The sequence below is a fragment of the Meriones unguiculatus genome, chromosome 5 (genome assembly GCF_030254825.1).
Source record: "Meriones unguiculatus strain TT.TT164.6M chromosome 5, Bangor_MerUng_6.1, whole genome shotgun sequence".
Lineage (NCBI taxonomy): Eukaryota > Metazoa > Chordata > Mammalia > Rodentia > Muridae > Meriones > Meriones unguiculatus.
Window position 1 is genome coordinate 115,968,616 of NC_083353.1, and position 23,703 is coordinate 115,992,318.

General features: G+C 41.3%; 1 protein-coding gene across 1 annotated transcript in view; it reads left to right on the top strand.

Annotated features, from left to right (window-relative positions):
* Positions 1–23,703, top strand: part of C5H12orf4 (chromosome 5 C12orf4 homolog) — a 33,050-nt gene that overhangs the window by 5,627 nt on the left and 3,720 nt on the right. The window contains exons 4-12 of the mRNA XM_021631737.2: positions 977–1,158; positions 2,676–2,775; positions 2,868–2,989; positions 6,143–6,249; positions 6,580–6,777; positions 7,575–7,703; positions 11,300–11,374; positions 16,958–17,160; positions 23,111–23,168. Coding sequence (XP_021487412.1) covers positions 977–1,158; positions 2,676–2,775; positions 2,868–2,989; positions 6,143–6,249; positions 6,580–6,777; positions 7,575–7,703; positions 11,300–11,374; positions 16,958–17,160; positions 23,111–23,168 — 1,174 coding nt within the window. The remainder of the gene's footprint in view (positions 1–976; positions 1,159–2,675; positions 2,776–2,867; positions 2,990–6,142; positions 6,250–6,579; positions 6,778–7,574; positions 7,704–11,299; positions 11,375–16,957; positions 17,161–23,110; positions 23,169–23,703) is intronic.

Sequence of the window (23,703 nt, forward strand, 5' to 3'; positions counted from 1 at the left end):
GAAAAAGAAAGAAAGAAAGAAAGAAAGAAAGAGAAGGAAGGAAGAGGAAGAAATGAAGGAAGGGAGGGAGGGAAAGAGAGAAAGAAAGAGAGAGAAAGAAAGAAAGAAAGAAAGAGAGAAAGAAAGAAAGAGAAGGAAGGAAGAGAAGGAAGGAAGAGGAAGAAATGAAGGAAGGGAGGGAGGGAAGAAAAGGAAGGAAGGAAGAAATTGTTTTCATAAGATTTTTTTTGTTGGCTAGCCTTTAGGGCATTTTCTTAATTAGTGATTACTGGGTGAGGGCCCAGCCCATTGTGAGTGATGCCATCCCTGGGCTGGTGGTCCTGGGTTCCATAAGGAAGCAGGCTGAGCAAGCCATGAGGAGCAAGCCAGTAGGCAGCAGGCCTTCATGGCCTCTGCATCAGTTCCTGCCTCCAGGTTCCTGCGCTGTTTGAGTTCTTTTGATAATGAACTGGAACTCTGAGTGAAATGAACAAATGAACCCTTTCCTCCATGAGTTGCTTTGGTCCTAGTGTTTCATCATTACCATAGTAATCACAATTAAGACGTTAATCATAAAATACATTCAAATACAACTCAAGTTAGCAACTCAAGTTAGTGGTTGTGAGAAGTTCCGTCATGCTGATATGGATACTGTTAGCTTTCTGGTTCATCCCTCTGTACAGGCACACATATGCATTGTGTCTGGAAATGGGGTCATGGCATACTGACTTTTTACTCTTGCGGGCACTCCCATCCCTTCCTCTGTAGGAGTACCTCATTTCTTTTCCTAGGCAACTCACAATAACAACTTAGGTCGCACCTCTCCGTGTTCTTTTTTTATATTCAGACAATTCTATGATAACATGCGCATGGGTGTAAATGGAGGTCTCTGTGTCCCTGTCTGATGTGCAAAAGCACAGTTATAATATCCATACTTCTCCAGTACTGTGTGAAATGAGATGTTCTGTCATGGCTGGATGTGTGTGTCCTTTCACAGACTACCTTAGAGCATGCAAGGCCAGAGGAGCCTAACTGGGACGAAGATTTTGCAGATGTGTACCATGACCTAATCCATTCCCCGGCCTCTGAAACTCTCCTAAATCTGGAACATAATTACTTTGTTAGCATCTCAGAACTGATTGGTGAAAGAGATGTGGAGCTGAAAAAATTACGAGAGAGGTAATACTCATGTCTTGTGTTATAAATTAAATGTTACATTGTGAAATATGATAACCTGTAGGACAGGCTGTTGGCACATTTATAAAATTAAACACTGAAAAGTGCTTCAAACGAGCTATCTTCTTTGATCTTTACCTAAGTTCTACAATTAGTATGTTCATTTTGCAGGTGAGAAAACCTTAGCTTACATAAATCCAGTAATTTATCCAAGGCCAAGCTAGAATTTTAATACAGTGGATGTGACTTCAAAACTATGAGCCTTCCTCCTTGCTCTGCCCCTACTCTGAACTTCTGGATTGCCTTTGTCTAGGCCACGGTGACTTCCAGTTATCTTGTAGGCTTCCCACATTAGGAAGGAAATAAAAATAACCCTAGAATCTTACCAAGAAAATTTTAATAAGAGTTGAATTCTTTCTGTATAGTCGTCCTACGACAGCATGCAAACAGTGCTTTCTTGGATATACTTTTCAGAATAAGTAAAAAAAAAACAAAAACAAAACAAAACAACTGCCAGTCTCTGTCCACCGTGTTTTTGGAGACAGGGTCCCTCACTAAACTTGGAGCTTATCTGTTTGGCCAGACCGTCTGGCCAATGGGCTTCCAGGGATCTTCCTGTCTCTGCCTCCCTCACACTAGAGGTACAGATGTGCACCACCACTCTTAGCTTTTCTGTAAGTACTAGGCATCCGACTGAACAAATTTTGCATGTGTTTGTATGAAAGGATACTTTTAAACTTGAGATTTGAATAAACTGATCCATTAATGCAGTCAGAACAGACAATAACTTGTAGAAGTACAGCCCTGTTAAAGCTCTTACAGCAAGCCGACCCTTGTAGCCACCCAATCAAGAAATGGGTCGTTTCTAGCAATACAGAAGCTTCCCTTATGCTTGCTTTCACCCTAAATAACTGCTGTCCGCGCTTCTAACACCATTGATCAGCTTCTCCTGTAGGGAAACCAGTTCAGTACGTTGTTTCTTTAGGTAAATGAAGACAGTTGCTAAGCTACATCATTATCAGGTTGTATTTTCTGTTCCTCCTTAAAAGTAATTGTGTGGCTTAACAGTTTGTCTTTTCAAACCTAATTGGCAGTTTCTGGATATAGTGTAGACTAGCTTTCAGCACTGAGCTCATGTCAGTTCACACGTACTTCATGGAAAATCTGCTTAGGCTGGGGTTATAGAGTATTTTCTTTGAGGAACTCTACAAATGAGAAGGGATTGGCACTATTATAGTCCCTGAAAGTTCACTTGGATTTTGACTCTTGTCAATTATGCTTTAAGCTCAGAATCATGATTTGGTTGCATATGATACGTGGTGATACTGGAAGACATAACCATTAGTATTCACAGACTCATTTTCAAGGACTCAGTATTTTAAATATGTTAGAGTTTTAATTCTTAGATATGTTATCTGTCATAAAACAAAAATTATGTTTTCATTTTATTCAAAGGACTAAAGTGGCTGTATACCCTAAATGTTTGATGAGTATATCTTATTTCTTAATTTGTGTTTTAGACAAGGTATTGAAATGGAAAAAGTGATGCAGGAATTGGGGAAATCACTTACAGATCAAGATGTAAATTCACTGGCTGCCCAGCATTTTGAATCTCAGCAAGTAAGTGAAATGAAATATAATACCTTTAGATAATATTATTATGTGTGGGGGGTTTTGTGAAAAATTAAACAATTGTCACACTCTCTATTTAGGACCTAGAGAATAAGTGGTCAAATGAGCTGAAACAGTCTACAGCCATCCAGAAGCAAGAGTATCAGGAATGGGTGATAAAACTTCACCAGGACCTCAAAAACCCCAACAACAGTTCTCTCAGGTACTGATCCCCGGCTGTTCTTAAGTGTATATCCATCACTATTAATATCTGTTCTAAAATTGAGCCTCGTTGGTTGTATATGTTTGGCAAAGAAAATACAAGATTTTATACTTATTATTTTTTGAGACAGAGTCTCATTATATAGTCTGCTGACCTCAAACTTGGCATTTAACCTAGGTCGGCCTTGAATTCAGGGAAATCTTCCAGCCTCAGCATCCTAAGGCATTTTTAATTATACTTGCCATGACTGGATGAGTGCCAGATACCACTAAGCAGAAAGATAAAAGTTCTCTAAGTACAGTGAACCTATTTCCAGAGTATGCTATCACATGTCTCCTTTGGATGAGCACTGTCTTAATGGAACGTCAGTCTCCCACTACTCTTACCTCAAGGATAAAGTTGTTTGCCCTTCCTTCCTTCCTTCCTTCCTTCCTTCCTTCCTTCCTTCCTTCCTTCCTTCCTTCCTTTGTGTGTGTGTTTGGGGGGGGGGGGGCGGGAGGCACTTGTTTGCTTTGTACACCCTGACAGCTACTTGCCGAGCACTCCAGACAGTTGCAAACATGAAATGTTCGGTAAGTATTGGGGTGAATGGATGAGCAGACGGAGCACTGTTCAGTCAGGCTGGTAAAGAGCACTGTTCAGCTCAGGTGGTAAAGTGAAGATCTGAGTTTGTACTCCGAGCTCCACACACGTGCACAGCTTTGCATGCACACCTCCATACACAAGAAAATAGGTGGCAAAACCTTCCCATGGCAATTTTATTACCTCTTCCCTGCAAATGATGGCCTTTCATTTGCTTCACTGTCTTCCCAAACTGCTCCTGACTTGTAGGGACAGCATAGGTACTTTAAACGTTGGGTTCAGGGGTCAGAGCATGCCATGTGTTGAGCTTTCTGTTACCTGAGTGCCCGCATGTAGAACACATGCCATATGTTGTAGGCAAAGGTATTTAAAAGCCATGGATTTAAGGAAGCTGAAAAGTACTTGCTACAAAAGCCACTCAACCCTTTGCTGCTGTGCTTTCTGGCTCCGTGTCTCGGTTGACTCACTGTGTAAATTCTGGGCTGTGGCTGCTGCTTCTGAAGCAGTTTTACCTTGGGGAAAATGCTTTTACTATTACTGTCTTTGCTAGGTACTTCCTCAAGCAGTAGAAATTCTGTTTTTGACTCCTGGAAAACTAGGTTTATTGAGAGATAAATGACATCAAGTAAAGTCCTCCTGTTGAAGGGGTGCTGTTAGCTCCAGACCCCAAAGACCAAGTTTTCAACACAAAAGTTTATTTGCCCCAGAGGGACAAAGGTCAGGGAATAAGAGACAACAGGAGGAGACAGAGGATGAGGGAGAAGGGGAAAGGAACAAGGGAGAGTGGGAAGGGGTATTTGTCCCAGAGGGACAAAGGACTGCCTCTGCATGGAGAGGAGACAGACATGGCAGAAATGGCAGTTTATAAAGCTAAAAGAAGAAACTCTACATTAAGATGAATTAGGTGAGGCAGAGGGTGCTTTTAATTGCTAGACTTCAATACTTTGGTAACTGGATCTTAGTAGTCAGCCTCAGGAGGAGAAAGTGGCCAAATAAGGGAATAGACCTTGGTGGCTAACTTCAGGAATATAATCTAACGGTTTTTATGAAGACAGAGGGGAGAAGGGCAAGGCCTGCCAGAACCATGTTTGCCGCACTCAGGCTGGCCAGAGTGTCTTTGTTCCCACTTTTTTGTTTTACTATTCGGTCAGTGGGTATTGGGTAAGTGGTCATTCTCTCTGGCTGCTTCCTGATGACATTGGGCACCATTGTTAGGGGCCCCTGGCTAGAGTTTCTTCACCTGTTTTAATGGAGCAGAGATTAAGGAATTGTGACCTTCATAAAGCTGTCACCAGAGTCAAGACATGCCATTTTCTCTTTATATTCAGCACGCTGTCCTCTCACCATCCCCTGCCGACCTCTCTGAGTGGCAGCTGTGCTGCAGCCTTTTTCAGCACTTTTAGTGCATTGAGCCATTCTGATGGGCATTACTGTGACCTCTCATTCCAAGTTCACTGTGTGTTTCCCTGATGGCTAATATGTTGAACAGTTTTTAATGTGATAATTTTATATCTGTGTCTCTTTTTTATATTTTCTTATTATAGAGCTGTGAAAGTTATGTCTGTTTATGCACATGTCTTTGTAAATGTTTAAACTCTGGATGCACTTTTATCATCAGATATATAGTTTGTAGACACTTGATCCTCTTCTGTGTCTTCTTTTTTCATTTTCTTACTTACGTCTTTTAAAAGCAGACTTTGTCATTCAGGTAGTCCAGCCTGGCCCTGAACTACCAGCAACCTTCTTTTCTGTGCCTTCTCTGTGCTGGAATTATGGGTGTGTACTGCTATGCCCAACCCTTCTCCTCTTCCTCCTCCTCCTCCTCCTCCTCCTCCTCCTCCTCCTCCTCCTCCTCCTCCTCCTCCTCCTCCTCCTCCTCCTCCTCCTCCTCCTCCTCCATATTGAAGGTACCAGATTAAGAGGTTTGGCTTGGTGGTGGCTACACACGCCTAGCATAATCCCAGCACTTGAGCAGAGACAGGTAGATCACTGTATTTGAGTCCAGCCTGGTCCTGTATGAGCAGCTATATAGTAAGACCGTATTGAAAGAGGGACGTATTAGTCGAATAGCGATTCTGTACAGACGTTAACAGGCCGACACTGTCAAGGTTGTTCACGATTATGTACAGACGTTAACAGGCCGTCACTGTCAAGGTTGTTCATGATTATGTACGGACGATAACAGGCCGTCACTTTCAGGGTTGTCCACGTCTTGTCAGCAGGCAGCAGACTTGCCATGTAACCCTCGGTGCCCAGTAGGCTTCATTTTTTTATGGTAGTAGCTGGATAGTGCTCTGCCTGGGTGGAACGAGTGACTTAAGAGACTTTTTCTCTGCTCACTGCTCCATCCTTGGCATCCAGCAGTCTTTGCACACCTGTGCCATGGAGTAAGCCCTGTCTATGCCGTTGCTCTTCTCCCAGCAATGGAATCTTGTTTTTTGTCACTTATTGTGGGTCAAGCCATCTACTATTAAGCTACACCTGCAGCTACCTGAGCGTATTTTGCTCTGAGAAAAAAAAAATTATGATGACTATACAATAAGAGCATAACAGTAATTGTCTTAATTTCAGTGAAGAAATTAAAGTTCAGCCAAGTCAGTTCCGAGAATCTACAGATGCCATTGGAAGGATTTACGATGAGCAGAGGAAGTTGGAAGAGAGCTTCACCATTCATTTGGGTATGGAAGCGCTTTACCTGCTACAAGGAACATCTGGACTCTTCCTCGGGAGTACAGATTCCTGCATATGGGCAGAATAGACCCATTATTTCTAATCCCAAGTTGTGTTCCGCTACACGAAAGCCTAGATTTTGTGTGCTATATGTTTTATGTTTCAGCTTAGATATTTGCAGATAAAGTATGATGGCTATTAAAATGGGAAGCTGAAGAGCCCACTTTCAGTTTATCATTTGGAATATGGGTTTCTCTAGTCTTGCCACAGAAGTTGGCATCTGTTACAGGATTTCTGTAGCTGTCTCTGTATCTCTCTGTAATGCTGTCCACCCCTAGGGGCCCAGCTGAAGACCATGCACAATCTGCGATTGCTGAGAGCAGACATGCTGGACTTCTGCAAACACAAAAGGACTCACGGGAGCGGCGTGAAGCTGCACCGGCTGCAGACAGCTCTGTCGCTTTACTCCACATCGCTTTGTGGCCTAGTCTTGCTAGTAGATAATCGGATTAATTCATACAGCGGCATCAAAAGAGGTAAGCAGACATCCTACATATTTATCTCACTAGATTTCTCCTAGTAATACCGTTTTTTTAACAGCATCTCACACTGTAGCTCATGTTGATCTTGAACTCAAAGTGGCCCTCCTATCTCTGCCTCCTAAGTGCTGGACTAACAGACATGAGCCACTATATCAGCTTTCAAATAAAATCATTTTCATGAAGGAATTATGAGAAACTTAGCAGTTTTAAATGGCTGCAGTGTTTCAGTACGTCACAAACATCCCCAGTCCTGACCATTTCTAATTCAGGTGGACAGCAAAGAAAATGCACAGCCCTGACTGCTTTAACATTCATAAACAGCTCGGTGATATTTAGTTCTTCCTAAGATAGTATGTGCGATGCTCCTATAGAAGAAGACTCTTGTTTCAGGCTGAAGTAAAAATAATAATTCAACTATAAATTCATTTTCATTTTAGAAGTCCTCCTGAGTAAATTTAGTTTACACCCAGTGTCTCCCATTCCTTCCAAGTTAAACAAAACCAACACATTATCATTTGCAGAGATGGTGGATAGATTATGATCAAAGTGTCTGGTATTTAAAGAAGACATAGAGTTGTATTAGAGTGTTCTCCTCTGCTGATTGTTTTACTCTTGACAGTGAAGTGTTGGTGGAAATCATTGTACCCTAACTTAATGTGCAGTTAATACAAACAATAAGAAATCATATTTACAAACTTCAGTCTCTCTCTTAGAGCTAGTTTTCTATAATTCGTTGGTAAGATATTTGATGGTTCACATTTAGAAGCTTGTCCACACTTTGGATCCCTTAGATTTTGCCACAGTTTGCCAAGAATGCACAGACTTCCACTTCCCGAGGATTGAAGAGCAACTGGAGGTCGTCCAGCAGGTGGCGCTGTATGCGAGAACCCAGCGCAGGACCAAGTGCAAGGAGGCTCGAGGTCAGTAAAGCCTTAGAACTGGCTTTACTCTTGCCCCCTTCTTCCCACCTGGACCCCTGCTGCCTGGAGGTGATTGAGAAACTGAAGTTTCTCAACTGAGTGAGTGAGCACAGAAGCACGCAGAAGCTCACAGTGGTGGGTCTTGGGAGTGAGGAGGAACAACATTTAATATCTTCAGAAGCTAGGGGTCTTTCCCAGTTTCCTTTTTCTTTTCTTTCTTTATTTTTCTTTCTTTCTTTCTTTTTTCTTTTTTTGTTGATTTTCTTCCAAGATTCTTAGTGAAAACCATTTTAAAAGATCATTGCCATAGTTAAAGTAAGAGCATTTGAAAAGTTTGCTTTTGATGCAAGCCATCTCAAATAGGCAGATCGTGTTTATAAAGGGCACTGAAATCAGAGTCAGAATGGAACAAAAATGTGTGGTGCTAGGGATGCAGCCCTTCACATGCCATGCGTGTGCTGTTCCTCTAGGTACACCTCACCCCTGTTCCATCTTTGATTTTTTTACTTCAGCATCATTTTGGTTGTTCTAAAGAGAAAGAAATAAAAGAACAAACTAGTGTCATTGAATGACCTTTTTCCCTTATATCCCTTATATCCACAATACAACATCCAACATCCTTTCAGATTACCTAGAAATGTTATTAGAAAATGTTTTTAAATATATTAAGTGTTCCTACTTCCTCCACCTCTGACCTAACTTCTGAATTTCTGGATCCTTCCAGAGTAGTGCTACCAGTTGGGAAGCTGGCACTTAAATCCTGAGCCAGTGAGGGTTATTTTGTCTTCAAGTCATAGCAGCACCAATCACCTCAAAGTCTGTCGCCTGAGAAGCTGCTCCTTGGTCCCCTGTGGTGAGAACATGTAGGCCTATGTCTTGCTTCACACACGTAGTGGCTCATGGTCCCATCGTAGTTTTATGCATCAGCTCTTCGAAGCTTACTCGACTTGTGGAACAAACTTCCTTTCCTTTGACAGTATCTCCCCATTTTCTCTTCATCCCATGTTAATTGTTACTCTGTTCTCTTAGTTCAGCTGTTCTAGAATGTAAGCATCTTCCTTTCGGACAGTATTCCAGGACCACCCAAGAGATGCTGCGAGCTACAGGCAGAAGTGAACTTGCATCCACTGTAGTTTTTCCTGCACATATATATCTGTGATAAGTTTTCACCTTTCATTAATGGGAAGCACTTAAATGGCTTCTCTTTGTCACATCTGAATTGTTCGTATCACTGGTCTCAAGCTTTCAGGCTCTTGTTAAACAAAACAAAAGCTATTTGAGCACACCAGTTCTGACATTTGATCTGACAACACAGTTCAGGTAGAATGTGCACTGTGAATACGCTGGTCAAGGGGATGTGGCATGTCCTGTATGGAGCAGAATATGATCACCTGACACTTCATCCTATTACTTGGAGTGGCAGTTGCAGACATATTGAGTCTTATCTTTGGAATTTTCGTTTGATATTTCTGGAGCACAATTGAGGTGGGCAACTGAAACCACAGAAAGGAAAGCTGCAGATGAAAGTGGACTGCTGCCCCTCCTTTCTGTCCTGTCTTCCCTCTGTCTTCCAGATATCTGGTGTGTATAGAAGCATGTTGTATGTAGTTCTCCTTTCCGCACAATGACACTCTCCATGCAGGCAGTTCCACATGCATTTGTGTATGTTCTAAGCATTTGCATAAAGGACCTGCCCAGTTGGTCATCTTGTCAGTCCAGAAAGTTCCCTCGTGTCTGTTTGCTTTTAGTTAGTAGTGCATTGCAGGGTACCTGGCACTAGTCAGTCCCTTATTAGTAGGCATTTATTCTTCATTATTTTATTTTATTTTTTAAAGATTTACTTATTTATTTATTTTATGTGTATGAGTACTCTATCGGCATGTACACTTGCTTGCCAGAAGGGTGCCTCAGATCCCGGTATAGATGGTCGTAAGCCACCATGTGGTTGCTGGGAATTGAACTCGGAACCTGGAAAGAGCAGGCAGTGTTCTTAACCACTGAGCCATCACTTCAACCCTATTCTTCATTTTTTAATTGCAAGTAGCAGTGCATAAATAACACTGTGCATCACTCATGGAGCACCTGTGAGAGGAGTAAACATGCCTGCGGTCACAGGGCACCTGTACCCCGTTGGCATTCACAGTGCCGGCCACTGGTCCCTGATGCACCTCTCTACCAAAGGTAATTGTGGCTCTGCTGTAGCAACAGGTATCCTGTTCAGACTCAAGCCAAGCAGCAGGAAGTCGGTATGAAAGTAACCCTAGCAATTGTCCAGTGCCGAACAGTCATCCCTGAAAAGTGTGCTATTCACCGGGTCCTGTTTCTTTGTTAGGGATGGTTTGTTCATTCCCTGTGTAGTCAGAAATAGAGAATTTGTTCCTTGCAATTTGTGTTATAACCCACTGCTCATTTGAAGCCTGTCAATTGTCTGGCTTTGCTTTGTTACACAAAGTATGCATACGAACATCTCAGAGCATTCTCTCTACCTATTCTACTCACACTTTGTCTACTAGTTCAAAATGTGTTTGTTTATAAGACATAATGATGTGAGTAAGCTTGTCAGCATAGTCACTAGGCAACACTATTAAGTTGTAGAGTTAATGTTTTGGTGTGTTCTGCTTAGTAATTTGAAGGTCTGACTGTTTGCTAATATGGAATGCCATTTCAAAATAGATTCCAACATAGTTTTTAATCCAACTGGGGTAAGTATATAGCCCCTAAAACACAGCTACTTTGAAAGGAGATACTCATTCTGTATTTATGACAAGAGAATTTTTATAAAGTCCAGGTGTATCTTTTATTAAAATATGTACATATATGTAAACAATGTGTTCAGTCTTTAAAATGTATGCTCAATCAAAATGTCTCTCATTAACCAACATTTTTCCATCTAAGAAAGTATGCCTCAAAAACAAAAAAAAACTACTGACTGTCTGAGAAAGTTCTGCTTGAAACAGTATCACATATCTGCTTGAAATCAGTTGTATATAGTGTCAGATGAAACAGTAAATTTAAGGAATGTGCTGAATACAAAATGATTCTTGGTATTACTAGCTGTCTATGTAGTCCAGAGCAGGTTATATCAATCACAGTGAGTCAGAGGCTAAAAATAAAGATGGCCACACCACAGCTATCTAATGAAGTTATTTTATGTGCAGCTAACTTAGTGGCCTGACTTCTCAGAAGAAAACTAGAGTGTTGGCAAGTCCAATCTGGTCAAACCATGTGGGATCAAGGCTGACCCCACCTCTTACCTGTGCACCCCTGCTTCTGTAACAACTTACTGAAGCCTTTTTTTCTCTTGTATTAAAATTTAAGAGAGGTAGCTAAATTATAGTGCACATTCTTAGTGTTTGCATTCTTAGTTCAATGCCAGGTATGAAAAAAGAAAGTGAGAGAAGAAAGCGGTGGAGGGAAAGAGGCAAGGTCATGGAGCTTGTGAATTTTAAGTTGTATAAGAAGCATGGAGCAGAATGCCAGGAACATAGAGGCACATAGTACATTTCCACTATTGTGATTGTTTTGAAGGAGTAGGCATTCTATATTTTTATATGTGATGATATTTCTTTGTGTTGTATATTTTCTTTTATGAATAGATTCTGGAAACCAAAATGGAGGAAGTGATGATAAATCTAAGAATGCTGAGAGAAACTACTTAAATATTTTACCTGGTAAGTGTTGTTTTGTTTTAAATTATTGCTGTCTTACACTTTCACACATTAAAATAGTAGAGTTGAAACACGCATTCTTATGGTGTTCATTTATGAAATGTTCAGCCATATATCCCATCAAAACAGTACTTGTAAGTGTATAACACATGTTCACAGATGTTCTCCAATGTAAAGCCTCATTTTTATACTAGTAATGACTTCTAGATCCATATAGAAAACCCACAAAGTTGCATTTACATTTTATGATTTTATATTTCTAATTTTCTTCTACATATTGTTTCTTAGTTACTAAGGAATAAGCAAAGAGGTGATTTTACTCTAAAATATAAGCAGTAGTGCACAGAGATGAACGTGGTTGAACTTACAGCAGGGCTATTTGCTGTAGGTGCTTCTTCACATCTCCCCTCACATCTTTCTGCCTGTGTCTCCTCCCCCTATTTTATTAGACACATTCAATAGCTGGAACTCAAGCTCTCAGTCTTCCTTCTGGCTGAACTCACTTGCTGGTTCAGATGGTCCTTCACACACCCAGGCACCACTTGGGAAGCCCTGTGTGTGCTTTGTAAATGTGAACTTGTAAACATAATGGTAGGTTTTATAGTCGCAGAAATAGCTCTTCCTTGATAGTTTTCTATTCCCTTCTAGGCAGTTTGTCACATTTCCTTCCTCAGATTTGAGCATGCAGGCCACGTCACTAATTTAAGGAAAAGTCATTTCCATTTCTGCATTCATCTTGGAAGGCATAGCCCATCAAATTGTGGTCATCAGCCTCCAGGTTTCCTCCCACCTTCGCATCTCCTGCCCTCGTGGATAATGTTAGAATCACCACAAGCTGTTTCCTCCCGTTTGCGGAACAGGAGACCGTTTATCTATTATTCTCTGTAGGCCCATGACCTGAGTCATCACGCTGTGGCTTTCGAGGAGTGCGTTGGCTGTTACTGTTTTGGAAGTGCCTGCATCTCTTTATTCTGTTTCCTTCCTTAACAACAACCAAAAAAAAAAAAAAACAAAGCTCATGAGTTACTATCATTATTACCACTAAACAAAGAAGGATATGTCTTAAGTATGCGTCAGGAAAGCAGTATTGAACTGCCTACCACATATATTGACAGTGTCTGAATTTCCATAGCCAACATATTGACAAGAGATGAAAAATATCTCCATCAAAACTTATTTTAAATCATGTTGTGTTCACATACTTTTCTAAAATTTTAAGTTTTGATTTAAAAAATTTGCCATACACTCTGTTTTTATTTCAATCCTTTCCCCCTTAACCCGGGAATGGTTGTTTCTTTATTATGATCTAGGTACTTAACAACTTAGGTCACCCAGTTCTCACAACCTCGTCAAAAAGTAGTTAGGCCTGATTTCCACATTTCCTGTGCAAAGTGCTGGGTGGGAAAGTTGGGGAGAGTTCACGGTCTCACCCGGAATGCTGGAGAGCAGCAGACCTGCTTCCCGTCCAGCCGAGACCCTTTCTCTGGTGTCTTAGTCACTTGTTACTCCTGCCAGCACCTGGGCTGGCCCCCATTTTATTAATGGGCAAAATGAGACCGAGAGGCAAGTCTTGAGGACGGACAAAGCGGTGCCAGATTGAGGATTAGTAGCACCTGACTGGCTCACTAAGTCATCCTCCCTCACTGCTGGCCCACGCCCAAACCCAGGGCTGGGAGCCCCATCCACTGAAACATCTGCAGCCACTGAGGAGGCAGATGTGTCCCTGGGTCCAGAGGATCACTGCCTCCCAGGGTCTCCTCCATTCTGATCGGCAGCCTGCATCTCTCATCGCCACCCCAGCACTCTCTCTTTTCACTCTCTCTTTAGCCAGTGCATATCTCCATCCCTGTATTTTTCTGGTGTTCTTTTCCTAGTTTGATTTTTTGTTTGTTTTTGCCCTGGTCCTGTGAGAGGCATCTTTAAGTACAGCTTATACACACTGGAGACTAAAGATGCTAGAGCGCAGCGCATATGAAATACTTCATGTTTTTATTACATTTGTTTAGATGTGCGTCTGTATTCTGTCTGTGTTCATGTGTGTGCACATGCCCCAGTGCACATAGAAAGGCCAGAGGATTTGTGGGTGTTGGGTCTCCACTTCCACCACGTGGGTCCTGGACCAAGCTTGTGTCGTCAGTGTTGGCAGCAAGTGCCTTCATCTACTGAGCCGTTCACCTGGCCAAAGTGCTTCCATAAAATATTTTCCCCAAACACGTTTACTATCTCATATAAATGCTGAAAGCAAGCACATCTGTCTTCCATTTCCATATTCCTGAAATGATTTTCTTTTATATTTTTTACAAAATATTTTCATTGATTGTTTGGAAATTTCACATAATGCACCCCGATCACATTCACTTCCCAATCCTCCCAGGTCCATCCCTGACCCTTGTGACCTCCCACAAAAAGAAGAGGTGGAAAAAAGAAAAATACCAAGTCTAGTTTGTGTTGTCTGTATACTCACTGGAGCATGACCAAACTCCCAGTGGCCAGCCCCTTAAAGACAACTGAGTCCCTCCCTACCTCCACCCCCATCCCCACCAGAAGCCATCAACTGCGAAGAGCTACACTTCAGCATCCTTATCACAATTTTTAAGAGTTCTTTTGAATGGCTTCCTGTCTAGACTGTTCGGGTTGTTTGTTTGTTTGTTTGTTTGTTTGTTTTTGGGGTGGGAGAGGGATGGTGAAGGGAGTTGTCACAGAAGCCTTTTTTAATCTCTCATTCTCAACTGAGTCTGTAGTCATTGATATAACTGCAAAAGAAGCTTCCTTGCCTTTGTAGTCAGCAGCAGCACAGTTCATGGTTTCTGGCTACAGCCCCATGAACATCAGGGGCCATGGATATTAACATGGTCAGGTGGCAGCATAGAGAATGGGCTTTTGGTGGTAACATGGGCCAGAGACTCAACACAGCCTGCAGCCGCAGCAGGACCATAGACACCAGTATGGCTCCTGGGGACAGCATGGACCACAGGCATTAACATGGCCTCAGGTGGTAGCCCCGGCCACTGATTTTAATAAACAAAATACCATAAATATTTATAAAAGGAAAATAAATTTTTAAACATGAAGAGGTTAGTAGTAACCAGATAGATGAAGCTATTTTGTAGTATTAAAGCCACTGAGTTGTAATATTTAAGGAAAATTTCTTCTATATAAACAAGGCAAGTTATAACTTGTTCTCAACTGTTTTTGGTAGTTGAATTTTTACACCCTGCAAAATTGCAAAGTTTCAATGAAAAGGCAATAAAATATTCAGATCTGAGTTTTTACTTAAAAAATTCTACCAACTTTACAGTGACTACTTGCTGGTTTAGTGGATTAGTACGTAAAATACCTCAAACTATCTTAGGCCATGCTTACATACATGAGTAACTTCCTGAAAGTTAGTATATGGTGTGTTCTTGGTAAAGGCAACACTAAACATATGTTACCTAATGTCTGGATGTGACAAAGCCAGCCAGATATTTCTCCTTTGCATGAGTTGTCAGGTCAACTATAAAGCAGTGACATTCACAGTACAGTAGGATATTTCAAGGTGAAGTCCTTTACTGCAAGGTAGACTATCTTCACATTGTGAAATAAGATCACTTTCTATTGGTGTGTCCCTCTGTTGAAGTGATTCTGTATTCTAACCACCACTAACGTTGCTTTTCTTTCTGTGGTACTCCAGTGAATACCCATGTATACCATGTACTCCACATGAATACCTGTGTGGTTGCTATAGTTGCCAGTCCTGTAAGGCTTGGGCCATTGTTTCTTTGAAGAACTATAATCTGTCGTTTGCCCTGAGCTCTGGGTCTGTTCTTTTCATCAGTCCAGGGACTTCTCCAACAGGTTCGACTTAATAGCTATGCCGTCATTCTGCACTGGCCTGTGGTATGGATCTACTAAGAAGTTTTAAACACAAATATATTAGGTTTAAAAATAAAACACTAAAATAATTACAGGCAGGGATGAAGGAAATTGGGAGGAAGGGCTAATTGTATGAGAGTACAATAAACTTCTGGGAGGACAGGTAGAATTTCTACTGATACATGTGCAGATATAAACATGGATTTATGTATATTTGCTATGTTCAGAATAAAAGCTGATGAGCTTTTCTTGGCTATTTGGCTACATAAGAAAATAATGATTATAAAAAGCCTGGATTTTACAGTTTAAGAAACACCACTCCAGCAGTCCATGTGAAACACTCACTCACGTGTTCAACAAATCTTTATAGAGAACTTTCTATGTGCTAGAGATAGATTTTTAAGTTAGAAAAAAGCTCGTTAGCCACGAACCATAGATAGTACTTTCTTTAACATAATTTATGTATATGGTTGGATATCATTGTTAAGAAAATAAAAACAGAATGGTAGTAAAAAAATGTATGAGGATGGAGGAGTCTAAATCAGGAAAGCCAAGGAGGGCCTTTCTAAGGAGGTGACGTTTGATCTGAGGTTTGACTGCTAGAGTTACATCTTAGAGAATCTCGGAGAGAAGCCTTATAGGCGTCAGCTTGAACTAGCAAAAATCTCCACGGGTTTGAAGAGCTGAGTAAAAAGAGGTGAGGCAAGGGGCCCTTGTCTGAGCTAGGAGGGCTTATGAAAAAAGAGCTGGCTCTTTTCACCTGCTGAAATGTGTTTAAGTGAGAGCGTGGAACACAGTGTATTTGAGTCATTTTGGGCCAGCAAATAGTAGGTTTATAGTCAGGCAGGAATGAGAGCAAAGAGATCAGTGGCTGGGGATAGATAATGAAGAAGAGAATTAAGTGCAATTCTGTGTTTCTAATCTGTGAAATTGATCAGTAGAGATTGGCCAATCAGCTGCAATGTGAGAGCACAAACAAGATGCAGACAGGCAGGCAGCCATGTTACATATTTTCACGTGTTAAGTTTGACATTTTTTTTTATTGTTATCATTTATTACAATTCACCAGCTGTGGCCCCCTCCCTCATCTCTTCCCAATCCCACCCTCCCTCTTCTCCCCATATTCTCCTCTCCTAGTCCACTGATAGAGGAGGTCCTCTTCCTCTTCTATCTGACCCTCACCTATTAGGTCTCATCAAGATTAGTTGCATTGTCTTCCTCTGTGGCCTGGCAAGGCTACACCTCCCCTGCCAGGGGGAGGTGATCAAAGATCATCTTGAGTGAGGTAACCCAGAAGACACACATGGGGGGAAAAAAAGACACACATGGTATATACTCACTCATAAGTGGATATTAGCCATATAATATAGGATAAACATACTAAAATCTGTACTCCTAAAGAAGCTAAACAACAAGGAAGACCCTAGGGAAGATGCTCAATCCCTGTTTAGAGGTTTGACATTTTAAGTGTTTATGTTGAGTAGAGATTATAAACACTCACTTACCTATAATCCAGGGACATCACTTCATGTCCCTTTGTGACCCTCTTGACAAAGCTATCATCTCTTGTTTTCATTGCTTTCTCTGAGAATAAGGAGCAGAATCGCAGTCCTTTCCTGAGATGAAGTCAGCACACTGCTTCCCCCACGGTTATTTCTACGGTTATTTCTAAAGCTGTGGGTGGGTGTGACGTGTGCTTTTGAAAATCATAGCTGCCTTTGTTGCTCACAGGAGAATTTTATATTACACGTCATTCTAATCTCTCGGAAATCCATGTGGCTTTCCATCTCTGTGTGGATGACAACGTGAAATCAGGAAATATCACTGCTCGGGATCCCGCTATCATGGGTCTCCGAAACATACTCAAGGTTTGCTGTACCCATGACATCACAACGATAAGCATCCCTCTCCTGTTGGTACATGATATGTCAGAGGTAAGCAGAACACCCTGGCCTTTGGTGAGCGCGTTACATGGCAATACTGTTAACCTACATTTTAAAGAGTGACTTTTTTTTTTTTTAACTGGTGGACTTCTGTATCTCCTGTCAGGTCAGTTGAATTGAGTGGTATATTTACAGTGAATAATGCTCATAAAATTATAGTTTTGCTTGATATCAGTAAACAAGGAATTCCAGAGAATCTTTGGAAAAGAAATGTGTCTCCCTGCTTTCGACTACCTACTCTTCGCCTCCACTTCCTCATCCTTCTCTGGTTTAACTTCACATTTATAGGTGGCTTTGGTCAGCGCTAGGACAGCAAGAAGAAGCCAGCTCTGGCCTAACATTTTCTAAGGGATGTCTTGATGGCACAGACACTGGCTTTCACAATTAGGATGTGACATAATCATTCGCCTGTTGGGAATGTAACTTATTTGGCATTTTAGCTTCCCTTCTGCTGTCTTCCCTCCCTGGTGTGAAAACTAAGTCTAGGGAATAGGTTGTAGACATTCAGATATGCTAAAGGGGCAAATGAGCACCATATGTATGTAGATGAATACTTTTGGGAGAGTCCCCCTCATGAGTAAATAAGCACCTTCCTCAGCACAAGCAGGTACAGAGTTGCCAACCAGACAACTCTAGTTGGGGGAGAGGTGAAGGAAGTGTCTGTATTTATATAATTTCAGTTTTTTGAGACAAGTCTTGCTCTTTAGCCTTCGCTGGCCTGGTACTCATTATGTAACCCAGGCTGACCTCAACCTCATTACCTCAGGCCTCAAAGCTTCTGCCTCTGCCTCTAGAGTACGGAGATTACATGTGTGGCCTCTGTGCTAACCATAGGCATTTTATAAAAGTTGTCGTTTGTGCTGCAGATTTAATGCTAGGAAGGAAGCTTGATTATTGATTACTGTCCTGCTTAGGGTTATTATTGCTGATATAAAACACCATGACCAGTGCATCTTCAGGAGGAAAGGGTTTATTTGGCCCACACTTCCACATTACCGTTCATCATCAAAGGAAGTCAAGACAAGAACTCAAACAGGGCAGAAACCTGGAGGCATGAGCTGATGCAGAGGCCATGGAGTGGTGCTGCTTACTGGCTTACCCCGCCTGCTTTTTTGTTGTTGGTGGTGGCAGGGTTTTTTTGTTTGTTTGTTTGTTTTGTTTTTTGGCTTTTGGCTTTGGGCTATTCTGGACTTGCTTTGTGGACCAGGCTGACCTCAAACTCACAGTGATCTTCCTGCCTCTGCCTCCCTGAGTGCTAGGACTAAAGGCATGCACCACCACACCCGGCTTTCGGCCTGCTTTCTTATACAACCCAGAACCACCAGTCCAGGGATGGCACCATCCAGGACTGGACCCTGCCCAGACAATCACTAATGAAGAAAATGCCATACCAGTTTGAGCACAGCCTGATCTTATGGAGGTGTTTCCTTAACTGAGGGTCCCTCCACTCAGACGACTTTAGCTTGTGTCAAGTGGACGTAAAACTATCCAGCACAATGACCAAAAGTTATACCAAAATAAACAATTGTGCAAATACCATATTATAGAAGGGAGTATAAAGAACTACGCCTCTCCCCCGTCCCCAGACTAGTATATTACAAAGGGATCATTTTATCCTTGCAACCTGTGTAAACACTATAATAATCAGGTCCATTTAAGAGAGGATGCTAGGTGATTTCCAGATTGCAGTCTAGCCTGGGGTCTTTGTGTTACCATCCTTTGGTGGCGCCCCAACACTTCCCTGTTTCTCACTCCACTCATTCCTCCAGCCTCACTCTACCCTGTGACATCAGGAGAGATGGACAAACCTCTGTAAACTGTCAGTTCTGTGGAGAATGTTTTAGTGAGCCTCACTAACTAGCCATCTATAAAAGGGTCTTTAGGGAGTGACAACTGGGATGAATTTCTGCCAGAAGGAAACATCCAGACATTCCTGCAGCTGGATTCCTGGTTAACCAGCTTATAAAAATGGTCATACGTAGGTGGGAAACAACCTCAAAAACACTGTTTCCAAAAGTCACTCAGTTCAGATTGACTTCCAGACATCTGATATGACAGTGTTCCCTCTCCCACGGTGTTACCAAAGCTGCCCTTCAAATTGGGACAGCCAGCTGCAGAACATTAAGTTTGTTTTGGAAGTGTCCAATTTAATTCACAAAAGTAGATTGAGCCACAGGCCTCCCATCTGCTGTATTTAAACATCCTCAAGGTCAGGAAGTTTATTTGCCAAACTCAGATGGCACAGCCCAGGGTATAGAGGTATGTGTCATGGGCTCACAGCCCAGGATATAGATAGAGGTGTGTGCTGTAGGCTTCCAGCCCAGGGTATAGAACTGTGTGTTACAGAGGTGTGTGTCATGGGCTTCCAGCCCAGGGTATAGAGGTATATGTTATAGAGGTGTGTGTTACAGAGATGTGTGTCATGGGCTTCCAGCCCAGGGTATAGAGGTGTGTGTTGTAGGCTTTGTGAGGGACCCCAAAGTATTTTCAGATGGTGTTTTTCCTCCTCTAACAGGATTGATTTCTGGATGTGGTTGCCACATGTTAAGGTATCAAAGTAATGTTGAAGTCAGAAATAGTCCCAGATAACCATGAAAAACAGGTGAGCTATGAAATTGTTTGCAGCTTGAAAATAAAGAGGAAATGAAAAGCAAAACCGGCCTTAGGGGACGGGGTGGGGGAGCATGTGGCTTTATATGTCTGTGATCTAGAGACACTGTCCATTGGAGTCAGTCTAAGCTAAAGAGGGTGGATCTGTATGTACACTGGGAACCCTGAGGTCCTGCTCTCCCTTATGTTCAGTGTTCACTCCTGGCATCATTTGGGGCTTTTTAAATTGCTCTTAGAAATGAGGAGGTTTTGAGTACATGTACATAGTACACATGAGCATTCCAGTCAGATTTTCACAGACTGAACACCCCTGTAACTCATAACCAGACCATACACAGAACAGAAAGGTTCTTGTGCTCTGGAAGCTGCTCATGTAGTCCCAGCTACGTAAACCTATTGCCATGCAAGAATATCCGTGATTTTTTCACTTAAAAGTGGGCCCTAAGGGCTGGGGAGACGGCTCACTGGGCAGAGGTGCCTGACAACTTGAATCTGACCTCCAGGACCCACACAGTGCGTATAAAGAACTGATTCTGTATAAACAGATGAGCACGGTAGTGTCTTAGCCTTGCTCCTTTCGTTCATTATTAAGTCTGTGAGGCGCCTCCGTGCCTCTGCGTTGTGCTTGTGGATTCTGCGTTCTCATTTTTACATGTAACATGATTTGGCTCAACTACAATGACTTGGCCATTTTACTCCTTAAGGACATTTGACTGGTTTCTAGATTTTCCTCTTGTTAAATTTAAATATCCCTTCAAGGTCAAGAGGTTTATTCTACAAACTCACATGGCATAGCCCAGGATATAGAAGTGTGAGTTGTGCAGGGTCATGAGTCTCTGGTTATTACAAAATAATGCTGCTGTGACCCCTTGTGTATCTCTTTGACAGTCCTATTAAAATAAACTTACAGATGGAACTATTGAGTATTTGGATATATTTAGAGTTGCCTTTGACAGATATGGCCAAATCATTTTCCAAAGTAGTTGTAATAGCCTTATCGTATTTTAATGTTAAAAAAATAAGAAACAAGCTGGGTATGATGGTTCAAGACCTTTAATCCCAGGACTCAGAAAGCAAAGGCAGTTGGATTGTTGAATGATTATTAATATTTAATATTAATTCATATAATTATTAAGACAGCAATTATTCCTTAACCCTCTATTATGTAAATAAAAGACACAGAAATCTGTTAGATTTTTAATAAGCCTTAATGCACTGGGGCTGGGCAGATATTAACTCTCTAAGTCTCTTGTCTGTGTCCCAGCCCAAAAGTACTTGCACATGTTTTTTATTTGGGCCGCTTCTCTCCATCATGCCAATCCTCAGAGCAAGCTCCTCCCAGCCTTGTGCTTCTAGTTCATGCTAACCCATGTCGATCTGCTCCTCTCTCTGGGTTTTTGCATTACCTTAAAACAGTACTGTAAACATCTTCCTCGTGGCCTTTCATGACCCCCAAAGCCTCTGCCTACCGCTTCCCTGACCAACCCAGGTGTAGGCGATTTGCCAATCAGGGATAATTTGGGAGGTAAGGTTTACACCACCCCATTTGGGATGCATGAGAATTTGCTGTAAGACAGTAAAGATCTTGGTGGGGGCAAGTAATTAACAATTGAATACATAGTAACTCCAGATCAACCCCACACTGGATCTTTGTGAGTTCAAGGCCTGCCAGGCTTACATAGTGAGATCTTGCTCCCTGCACCCGAAAAACAAAAACAAAACCCAAAGCCATGTGCTCACTTTCTGTAATGGCTAAAAATCTTAGTTATACAAATGCTTCAAATATCTCAGAGGCACATCCATGAGAAGTAAAGAAAAATCTTTTAATTCTTTCCACTGCTGCATGAACTTGGAAGATCTTGTATCTAACTTTGAAGACATCGAGTGGAAACCTAACTTCACATACTGAGGCTTAGGCTTGGTTGCACGAACCTGTAATCTTTACCTTCAGCATTCTGAAACAGGAGGATTGCCAAGAGTTTGAGACCAGTTCTGACTATGTAGCAAGATGTTATCTCAAAAAAAATCAAAAAAGAAACAAAAACTCCAGTAGTTCAACTTTAACCCTAAATCAAAGATGCAAGAGTCCAGGTATGATCATTACTTTTAGGGAGAAGATATTTTTCTCATTAAAATCTAAATTACTGTCAGGTGATGCTTTACATATTTCTAATATGTAAAACAAGTGTTCCATTAAAATCATGTAATAATTCATTCTTTCAGGCTGTTGCTGCCAGGTTTCAAAAATGTTTACAGTAATGTTTTAAGGTAATGCAAAAACTCAGTGATGCCTTTGATTTATGCCTGATATGATTTTAATAACTGTTTTGTGCACTTAAGGAAATGAGACACTGAGTCAGAACCCTCAGTTCTTAAGAACTGAGCTTAAGAACAGACACAGAGACTCAGAGCACAGGAAGCGAGAGACCAAAGTGACCGACAGCTGAGTTCCAGAAATACCTTTGCTCTTCTCAATTCTGTTAGTTAATTTTCATTAAAAACATGTTTTATGTTGTATAGCAACACGGGTTTATCATTGTCTTTCAATGAAATTCATGTTTTATACCTCAGTTTTAATTTTAATAAAATAAATGTAAAAAGGTATAATTTACATAAACAAAGGTCTGTAGTCTCTGGTCATTTTTAAAGTATAAAATATTCTGAACTCCAAAAGTTTAAGAAACACTATCATGAAATAACACACAAGTTTTATAGTTATGAAAAGTTTGCAGAATGAGAAGATAATTCTGACAGTACAAAGAAGTCGACTTTAAAGTGGCATGCTCACTAACAAGCTGTGGAAAATAAGATGTGGGGACATAGTCTGCTCTATACAGGAGTATATTGGCCAAAGATTAAAAGTTAAAATGAAGACAGTGTGTACATCCAACTCATCAGGTGCCTGCCGTGAGCTACTTGTTTACTGCCCTTACTTTTGTGATAATGTATTATATGGTAAATTAAACATCTATTTCTCTTGCAGTTAGTGTGCAGTTCAGTAGAATTTCCCATGCTAATATTGAATGTTTGTTGAAGTTCTTATGTCACTAGTTGACTTTAAAATTTCCTAGATACTTTTTTTTTTTAAGTTCTGTTTGCTAGGTCATTAAATCAGCTTGCATTCTGTTGGCTACAAGTTGTATGTCTAAAAATCAAGGAAATCCAGTTGGGATGACTGGCCTGGGTTTATCTGAAATACGGACAGTCAACATTACAGATACATAAAGATCTGATGCTATTATAAAAGTTTGTTGTGATGATAGGGGTTTTGTTTTTTATATGAAATTATGTTGAAAACATATTTATGTGTGTGTGTTGGTTTCATTTTTAGGAAATGACTATACCCTGGTGCTTAAGGAGAGCAGAACTGGTATTTAAGTGTGTCAAAGGTGAGCAGAGCCTGTGCTTAGCAGCTACTATGTAAATCTCATCCCAGTTATTGAAAGAAGAGCAAGCCAAAGGAAAGTCAAAAGTTGCCTCTGTTTCTGGTGCTTCGGTCAAATTTTTAATCAGTCAAACACTTCACAATAGACCTTGTACTTTTATATTTTACCAGTTATAAAATAAACATATCTCTAGCCATCTTGAAACAAGGAAATTTGGACAGTGTATTAGTTACTCCACATGGTGCTGAATCAAAATGCCTGACAAAATCAAATTAAGAAAGAAGGAGGGTTTTGTTTTGTTTTATTTTGGCTCAGACATTGAGGTTACAGTCTGTCACAGTAGGAAAGATGCGGCAGCAGGAGCCGAGCCTGGTCATTGCATCTTCATCAAGAAAGCAAATGCTAGTGCTCAGGTAGCTGAGTCCTATTTATGCAGTCTAGGACCCCAGCCTATGGAACAATGCCAGCCATACTGAGGGCGGGTCATCCCACCTCAGTCAGCCCCACAGGCATAAACCACCACAGATCCACGTTCCTT